The sequence below is a fragment of the Micromesistius poutassou genome (genome assembly GCF_964030765.1).
Source record: "Micromesistius poutassou genome assembly, chromosome: 21".
Classification (NCBI taxonomy): Eukaryota; Metazoa; Chordata; class Actinopteri; order Gadiformes; family Gadidae; genus Micromesistius; species Micromesistius poutassou.
In genome coordinates, this window is record NC_140291.1 from 666,184 (window position 1) to 676,183 (window position 10,000).

General features: G+C 49.6%; 1 protein-coding gene across 1 annotated transcript in view; it reads left to right on the forward strand.

The window, feature by feature from the left end:
• Positions 1 to 10,000, forward strand: part of dnah9 (dynein, axonemal, heavy chain 9) — a gene marked incomplete at its 3' end in the record, with an annotated part of 148,941 nt that overhangs the window by 37,444 nt on the left and 101,497 nt on the right. The window contains exons 33-35 of the mRNA XM_084485520.1: positions 3,009 to 3,228; positions 3,916 to 4,054; positions 9,240 to 9,527. Coding sequence (XP_084341646.1) covers positions 3,009 to 3,228; positions 3,916 to 4,054; positions 9,240 to 9,527 — 647 coding nt within the window. The remainder of the gene's footprint in view (positions 1 to 3,008; positions 3,229 to 3,915; positions 4,055 to 9,239; positions 9,528 to 10,000) is intronic.

A 10,000-nucleotide genomic window follows, 5' to 3' on the forward strand; every position in this document is an offset into this window, starting at 1 on the left:
CTTCAAAATCTGATTGAAAGTGGTGTTTCACTTTCTTTCGCTGCATATTTTTTTGTTCGACCGAGGAGGAGGAGGAGGGCTTCTGTAATGGCGAACGGCGAACCAAAAACTCGGCCTGGCACTGCTGAAGTACTCCCGATGGGAAAAGGAGCTGAAACATCCTGTCGGCACACACCGACGTTTCAAACCGACATCGTGTGGACCGGCCGCTGTAGACACACACTTATTAAAATCCCTTTGAAATCCCCCATAAAACTTCATCACCTCCAGGGAATGAGCTTAGAAAACGTCCGTCAAGAGACACAGAGCTTAACTCCACCTCTTTCTGCTGTAGAATACACCGCTGGATCCCAGGTAATCCCTGTAGGGTAGGGCTCCAAATGAATGTGGCCGTCCCCTCGTATATGTACATGTATGTACGATATACATATACGTATATATGTACATGTCTATAGTATGATGGGGCTATCATAAGGGCAGCAGGGATGACGGAAGGTGCTGATTCGGCTGGTGATGATAACCGGGGATGATCGCGGGCCGGATCGTTCTTCATCTCCAGCCCTATAACCGCACACAGGGTTCCCCGCCCTCCCCCAACCCCTCCTCCCTCCCATCCCTGCTCTCCCCTCCCCATCCCTGCCTTCCGCATCCCTCCCCTCCCTCCCCTCCCTCCCCTCCCTCCCTTCTCTCCCTCCCCTCTCTCCCTCCCTCCCTATCCCTCCTCTCCCTCCCCTCTCTCCCTTCTCTCCCTCCCCTCTCTCCCTCCCTCCCTATCCCTCCTTTCCCTCCCCTCTCTCCCTTCTCTCCCTCCCCTCTCTCCCTCCCTCCCTATCCCTCCTCTCCCTCCCCTCTCTCCCTTCTCTCCCTCCCCTCTCTCCCTCCCTCCCTATCCCTCCTTTCCCTCCCCTCTCTCCCTTCTCTCCTTCCCCTCTCTCCCTCCCTCCCCATCCCTCCACTCCCTCCCCTCTCTCCCTCCCCATCCCAGCCCTCCCCTCCCTCCCCTCTCTCCCTCCCCATCCCTCCCCTCTCTCCTTCCCCTCCCTTCCCCTCGCTCGCTTGTAAGCAGCAATGAAAGTCAAGCAGCACTAAGCCATTGAAGTCCACGGCTGAGAGAATTTTAAAGTGCCAGAAGAATGGATGGGCGTTATGCGTGACATAATGAATAATAAATCACGGTGCTGTTGGTGGTGTGTGTGTGTGTGTGTGTAATGTGTTTGTGTGACTTTGTGTGTGTTCTCTGCATGTGTCATTTTTGTGTAATTGTTGTGTGTGTGTGTGTGTGTCTTTGTGTGTGTGTTGTGTGTGCGTGTGTGTCTTTGTGTGTGTGTGTGTGGGTGTGTGTGTGTGTGTGGGTGTGTGTGTGTGTATGTGTGTGTGTGTGTGTGTGTGTGTGTGTGTCTTTGTGTGTGTGTGTGTGTGTGTGTGTGTGTGTGTGTGTGTGTGTGTGTGTGTGTGTTAGTGCGATGGAGGCTGATGAAGTAGACCTTGGAGGAACAGTGGAACATCAAACTCCAGCTGTGTTTGCTGTCAGAAACTTCTCGGCCCCACACCCCCCACCCCACCCACCCACCCCCCCGAACCCACCCACCCGTGGCCCCGAACCCACCCACCCACCCATCCCCCCGAACCCACCCACCCACCCATCCCCCCGAACCCACCCACCCACCCATCCCCCCGAACCCACCCACCCACCCATCCCCCCACCCCACCCACCCACCCATCCCCCCGAATCCACCCACCCATGGCCCCGAACCGACCCACCCACCCATCCCCCCACCCCACCCACCCACCCATCCCCCCGAACCGACCCACCCACCCATCCCCCCGAACCCATCCACCCACCCATCCCCCCGAACCCACCCACCCACCCATTCCCCCGAACCCACCCACCCACCCCCCACCCATCCCCCTGAACCCACCCCCCCACCCCGTACGGAGACCGCTCCCCCTCGATGGCAGCCAGAACGCAGGATCCATCGTCCCCAAAAGTGTTAACAGCTGTTGCATCACGGAAGCAAGCGCACATTTGTTATTGGGGGTTATGGCCAGCGTCGTCGCCGTGGAGCTGTTCTCCGCGAGACCAAGAAAACACAGAAGCCTGCCCAACAGACGGAGCTGTAGTGAGATGAATCGCCAGCGTTCGGCCCCACACTGAACTTGGTGTAGCGACGTAGCTCCCCAAACCTCCAGTCAGGATTAAACCGATAAAATCAAGCTAATGGGCACAAAGGGATTTCACTGCCTTATCTACAATCTGCCCAAAGTATCAATGATAATTGTATAATTTAGCAAATAATAACGTAACAATAAGTGGTGTGTGTGCGCGTGCTTGTGTGCTGCGTGCATGTGTGGGACTTTTGGTGCGTGTGTGCGTGCGTGCGTGAATGTGTGTGTGTGTGTGTGTGCGCATCTCCCAACACGTTTTGAGGCTATTTCTGCTTCATTCCTGTAGGACTGTTCTGTTCAAGCATCGTTTTTGCATCTCTGATGCTTCAAAAGCTCTTCAACACTTTTGATTCCACTCCGTGTTTTGAGCAACGGTTCAGTTTGTTTCCAGTTTGTTCGCTCTGTTCCGGGACATTCCTATTGTCGCGTTGAGTGCGTCTGATTCTGGAGACTCATCCGTGAAGAGACTTTTAACAATTATTTTTATTTATTTTTAGCTGACACCCTCTCCATCTCCACCACATGTTAAATTCATAAAAGTTTAAACCGAGACAATTAGGTGTAAAAACAAAACCAAAAAACGTTCCTTTGTTTTTCTTTAGTCACTCAATCATAAACCCGTCAGGGGAGAAGAGCCCTCGACAGAAATACCCCAGCGCATGCGGCGCGACAATTTAGCAGACTGTTACCGATGAACTGGGTTGTGCGCTGTCATATCTCCAAAAGGTGAAATATCTGAAAGTAACGCCACATCGGCTATTCCAACTCTTTATTCTTTCTTTACTCGGATGTGTTATGGTGGCGACGTCAACGTCAAACCTTGAACAAACCGTGAACATCAGCGTGCATGACCCCCCCTCCACCTTCTTGGCTCCGTCTGACCTTCTCCGTCCACGACGTGCAGGTGAAAAGCATCCAGGACGCCATCCGGGACAAGATGCAGAGGTTCAACTTCATGGGGGAGGAGGTGAACCTGGAGCCCTCCGTGGGGATCTTCATCACCATGAACCCGGGCTACGCCGGCAGGACCGAGCTGCCCGAGAACCTGAAGGCCCTGTTCAGGTAACCGTTAGGAACCCCCTTTAGAACGCACCTGCTCCGCCATGTGATGTCAGCCAGGGACAGTTTCGAGACACCTGCTAATAACAAAATAGAAATGTATGATAATTAGAACGCTCACCTTGTGTTTGTGATTCCTGTAGCTACTCTGCACTCTTATAGTCTTCTTCCACTCTATAACTTTGTTGTGTGGTGGCTCCAATGTGATGTAAAAGTGCTTAATGACGGGGGGAAAAGCATCTCCACGAGTCCTGTCGTTCTTAACTGTGTGTTTTACTGTGATTTAAGAATAATTCCAGTCTACCTCTCGGTTTCATTACCCATGATATTAATGCCATCCTCAATTATCAAAACGGCCGTGGGGCCAACACACCCAGCCCCTGCACACCCCCCTGTGCACTCCCACCATGATCTGTTTGGGCCAAAGAACGCCTCCATAAACACTGTCCCAGCCCTCACAGCCACTAACGAATGCAACCCAACCCACAAGCACGGGACACAATGCCTCCCCTGTGAGGTGTCCCACCTTTCCCCCGGTTTTTATGTCTCTGCAAAAATCCCAGCGTCAGCATGGGCCCTAAACACCGGCTCGTATCGATCCTGGCGGGGCCCCCTGCTCCCCGCGGCCCCCTGCTCCCCGCGCCCCCCCCCCCCGCTGATTGTAACCTGGCCTTCCCCTCGCCCCTGCAGACCCTGTGCCATGGTGGTGCCGGACTTCGAGCTCATCTGCGAGATCATGCTGGTGGCCGAGGGGTTCCTAGAGGCCAGGGTGCTGGCCCGGAAGTTCATCACCCTCTACACGCTCTGCAAGGAGCTGCTGTCCAAGCAGGTACTGTAGAGCCGCACACCTAGAGCTGCTCTCTGTAGGTACTGTAGAGCCGCACACCTAGAGCTGCTCTCTATGTAGAGCCGCACACCTAGAGCTGCTCTCTGTAGGTACTGTAGAGCCGCACACCTAGAGCTACTCTCTATGTAGAGCTGCACACCTAGAGCTGCTCTCTGTGAAGAGCCGCACACCTAGAGCTGCTCTCTATGTAGAGCCGCACACCTAGAGCTGCTCTCTATAGGTACTGTAGAGCCGCACACCTAGAGCTGCTCTCTATGTAGAGCCGCACACCTAGAGCTGCTCTCTGTAGGTACTGTAGAGCCGCACACCTAGAGCTACTCTCTATGTAGAGCTGCACACCTAGAGCTGCTCTCTGTGAAGAGCCGCACACCTAGAGCTGCTCTCTATGTAGAGCCGCACACCTAGAGCTGCTCTCTGTAGGTACTGTAGCCCCGGACACATATAGCTGCTCTCTGTAGGTACTGTAGAGCCGCACACCTAGAGCTGCTCTCTGTGTAGATACTGTAGAGCCGCACACCTAGAGCTGCTCTCTGTGTAGGTACTGTAGAGCCGCACACCTAGAGCTGCTCTCTGTGTAGATACTGTAGAGCCACACACCTAGAGCTGCTCTCTGTGTAGATACTGTAGAGCCGCACACCTAGAGCTGCTCTCTGTGTAGATACTGTAGAGCCGCATACCTAGAGCTGCTCTCTGTGTAGAGCCGCACACCTAGAGCTGCTCTCTGTGTAGGTACTATAGCCCCGGACACATAGAGCTGCTCTCTATGTAGGTACTATAGCCCCGGGCACATAGAGCTGCTCTCTGTGTAGGTACTATAGACCTGGACACATAGAGCTGCTCTCTGTAGGTACTATAGCCCTGGAGACCTAGAGCTGCTCTCTATGTAGGTACTATAGCCCTGGAGACCTAGAGCTGCTCTCTATGTAGGTACTATAGCCCTGGAGACCTAGAGCGGCTCTAGAAGCAGGTACTATAGCCCTGGAGACCTAGAGCGGCTCTAGAAGCAGGTACTATAGCCCTGGAGACCTAGAGCGGCTCTAGAAGCAGGTACTATAGCCCTGGAGACCTAGAGCGGCTCTAGAAGCAGGTACTATAGCCCTGGAGACCTAGAGCGGCTCTAGAAGCAGGTACTATAGCCCTGGAGACCTAGAGCGGCTCTAGAAGCAGGTACTATAGCCCTGGAGACCTAGAGCGGCTCTAGAAGCAGGTACTATAGCCCTGGAGACCTAGAGCGGCTCTAGAAGCAGGTACTATAGCCCTGGAGACCTAGAGCGGCTCTAGAAGCAGGTACTATAGCCCTGGAGACCTAGAGCGGCTCTAGAAGCAGGTACTATAGCCCTGGAGACCTAGAGCGGCTCTAGAAGCAGGCGCAGTAGAGGACCCGGAGACCCAGAGCGGCTCTAGAAGCAGGTACTATAGCCCTGGAGACCTAGAGCGGCTCTAGAAGCAGGTACTATAGCCCTGGAGACCTAGAGCGGCTCTAGAAGCAGGCGCAGTAGAGGACCCGGAGACCCAGAGCGGCTCTAGAAGCAGGCGCCGTAGAGGACCCGGCCCTGCGGCAGAGTTGGCTGGATTCTGTGAGGGAGACTTTCTATTTGATGGTAGCACTGCATTGCAACAGCGAGCAGCGTGATGCCCTCGGGTTTGAAATTAACCCCAATCCACCTCCGTCACACATGCATGCACTGGACATGTTCTCAGACACACGCAGCAACAGGACAGACTATATATGTGTGGAGCATATCAATGACATTTATATAATATAATATATATAATATATATAAAATATATTACGTGCGCACACCCACACACACACACACGCGCGCACACACACACACACACACACACACACACACATACACATACACACACACACACACAAAACTGCAGCCACACCCAAAAAAACACACACTGCAGTTACAAACACACACACACACACACACACACACGCACACACATAAGGCCAGGCATTAAAATACACTGAAACATGCATACCAGCACACATCACCACACAGCCAGTTGACATTTTAATTCTAAAGCTGCTTTTGATGAGATTCCAACCGCCCAACATCCGGGCCACAAGGGACGTTCAACAATGGGTTACAACATGCGCGGGAAATGTCAACTGCGAAGTGTTTGGACATTTTTGTCACAGCTCACTGTCCTCCCAATGTCAGAACAATAAATGCTGCAGTTGCTAACCAGAGATTTAAAATATTTATAATGCCTTAATATCGCTCTGAATGTGGACTAACATGAGCAGCGGAATCGCCCAACTCTGACTGTGGGGTTTTGAGATGTTGCAATTAGAGATGAATACAGTGCGATTACAATGCCTGTTTAAGTGCCATTGCAAAGTATTACTATTATCTATGTTTCTCTAAAGCACACATTCGCTCTACAGTGAGAAAGTTCCCTTTTTTCCCTCCTACTTCTGCGCCGTTGTTGGCCGTTGTCTCCTTTTCAAGTGTATTCCAACATTAGCAATTTAGCGGTAATGAAATCAGATGATAATTAACCAACTGCTGCTGTACTGTGTATTCTCGTGGGTCGTGGCTGCAAATCAATGCGAGCCAATGAGTCGGGGAAAGCACTCTGCTCAGTGGAACAAGTGGTTTCCATAGTACTGCGTTTCTCAGCTCTTCAGCATTTCCAGCGCTAAGTGTTAAATAGCATATGTTTGTTATTCTTAATACCATCATCGGTGATGGGAGGTTTTTTTTGCGTGCTCGGGTCATCGGCTCAATGATTACAAACAAAGTTTTGCCTCGGGTTGGGCGCCAAAGACTTGGATAGTTCTTCTTCAAAGCAGCACAACGACTCCTAAGGTTTTGCTGTGCCTTTGGTGGAGAGCAGAGAGTGGGTCGTTGTCATGCAGGCCCACTCGGAGTCATCACCTGGAAGTCATTAAAACAGGGCTTCCTGGAAGACCTGGCCGTTTGTCTGCTTCCTCTCTGCCTCCTTTTGATTTCAACAAAACCTGAAGAGATGAAAGAAATGTGAAGAAGAAAGGTGGTGGGAATAGTATCTATACGCTCCACACATATATAGTATATATTATATTATATAAATGTCATTGATATGCTCCACACATATATAGTATATGTTATGTTATATAAATATAATTGAAATGCTCCACACACGTTATTATACGTGATCTTATAGGCTTTACATATTATTGATGCTTCCCACAAATATACAATAGATTATCTTATGTCAGTATCATTGTTATGCCACACAAATATATCACATATTAATATACAAATATTTAATAAATTGTATTCATATACTGCACACAAATGTATGATACATCAAATGATATCAGAATCTGAGAATCAGAATCAGAATTGCTTTTTATTACATTCTTATTGTACAATTGTACATAGCAGCAACAATACAATATAAAGTAAATAGATATTAAAATGTATCTATAAGTATATATATATAATAAGTAATATACTTATATACTTATAATAAGTATATATAATAAGTAAAAAAAAAAAAAGTAAGAAGATAAGTATGATAAAAATATGTAAAAAATAAGTAACAGAAATATGTAATACGTAAATAAACAGAAATGTAAACAGAATGTAAATGGATCAAGTGGTAGTGGTACCGGCCGTATCATATCATATATAGAACTAGTCCACCCAGACTAGTTTGTGAGCATGAGCTTGGTCAGACCAGCGAGCGACAGGTCTGCTGCACCCTGCTGGTGATGTGCGCTCTGCAGGCGGCGGACTGACTGACAGTAGGCCCGACGGCCTGGTCCTCAGCCCGGTCCTCAGCCTGGTCCTCAGCCTGGTCTGCTGGTGTGTTGGGCGGTGGAACGGCAGCACTCTGCAGCTAGGAGAGAGGGGGGGAGAAGATGCTCAGTGTTGTTTATAGATCACATGGCGGGGCCAGGCGGGTCCATCGGGGGGGGGCCCGGCGAGCGCTCAGACGTGAACCGGTGTTGGCCGGTCGGATGAGTCACGGCAGGATGTGTCAAACGCAGGGCGTACCCTTCATGCTTTTTGAAGCACAGTCTCAGGATGAATCTGTTTGTTATTCTTTATAAATAATTTATATTATTTAAATATGACTGCTTATATATATATATATATATATATATATATATATATATATACATATATGCATATATAATGTTATTTTTTAATTGTGATTGTTGTTTTGTAGTCTTGTCTTTTTAGTTTTGTGACTTGCTCATTAATGCTCACATTGTTCCCTGAAACATCCTGTGGCCATTTTCTGTTCAGTGTGTCTGAGAGATTACACAGGGGAGGCTATTGGACACATCTCTCTCGCCTGCTTATAGACACTCTGAACGCCTTGGAAGCACATCCAGAGTCCCCCCGGCCCCTCCCCCAGCAGCAAACCCTGTAGATCCGGGATGCCTAGACTGCATTGTGTGTGTGTGTGTGTTGGTGTGACCACTGTTATCCACAGCTAGATATTAAGATAGCCCACCAGGGAGATGGTAATTGGGTTTGGGAGCATCTCGGTGCGCGTGCTCTGATGAATGAATGTTGGACCAGGGAAGGGTCTGTTCAGGGACTGGGATAAATCTCTTGAGTTTTTTCATTGACCGTGAGCCAGTTTTATTAAGCAAATTTCAATCGTAGCTCCTCAAGAGAATAAGTTGTTTTTCAATTGACGAGACGTCGGCCCTCTTTGGAAAACGTACTTCAAAACAACAACACAATTCTTTTTGTGCGTGTTGAATGCCAAGCGCAGGATTGCCCTTTTAAATCGATGGATGGTATGGGCATATGCTTCTGTATATTGAATAGTTAAAACATTTGATAGCTCTGGTATATCTGAATACTCTGATTAATTGCAAACGTTCCCTTCGGGGTGTGTTCATTATTGCGATGTTTACTCAGGGGAAGAGGAACAATATGTTTGATGTGAAAACATCTTACCGTCATTATAGTTTTTCCCACAGCAGCGGAAGTGAAACCTAAACATTGGTTGCTGTGTGTGTTTTTGTGTGTGTGTGTGTGTGTGAGAGATTGTAAGGGTGTGTGTGAGATTATGCGGTTGTGTGTGATTATGCGGGTGTGTGTGTGCATTTGTTCAATGTGTGTGTGTGTGTGTGATTGGGTTCAATGTGTGTGTGCGTTCGCTCAATGTCAATGTCAATTCGCCCCCCCCCCCCCTCCAGGACCACTACGACTGGGGGCTACGAGCCATCAAGTCGGTGCTGGTGGTGGCGGGCGCCCTGAAGCGGGGGGACCCGGGCCGGGCGGAGGACCAGGTGCTGATGAGGGCACTGCGGGACTTCAACATCCCCAAGATCGTGACCGACGACATGCCCGTGTTCATGGGGCTGATCGGCGACCTGTTCCCCGCCCTGGACGTGCCGCGCAAGAGGGACATGGACTTTGAGAAGACGGTCAGGGACTCGGTGCTGGACCTCAAGCTGCAGGCCGAGGACAACTTTGTCCTCAAGGTGAGCGCCGTGTTCGGAAATCAGGACGCCGGATTGTCGTGTTGTGTGCGTCCATGTCACGTGCGTTCGCCCGCCGGCTCAATGCGTTGTTCCCTCGTTCGTCGTCGCTACGTGAGGACACGCCTGCGTTGGGGTAGAATAAGCGGCAGAAAAGTTCAGGAGATTCAAGATGTTTACTTATTCAAACTTAGTTTTCTTCAAGTTTTGCTGCTATTTCCACCTCAAAGCTGCCGTCAGGTAGACAGCCAGAAAACAGCACCCCACTGAGTATTTCTTAACAAGTGTTGCACTACATCCACAGCCACATCTTCTTAAAATCTTTTATAATTTCAAGGTTGAAAAATTGTTAAATGGTGAGTTTTATTTCTTTGTTGTGAGATGATGGTGGAGTCTCATGATGTGTTATTCTCCTGAAACCACATACAGAGACATTAAGGAGGAACTATAAAGTAAAACGGGAATGCCCTTGTGGC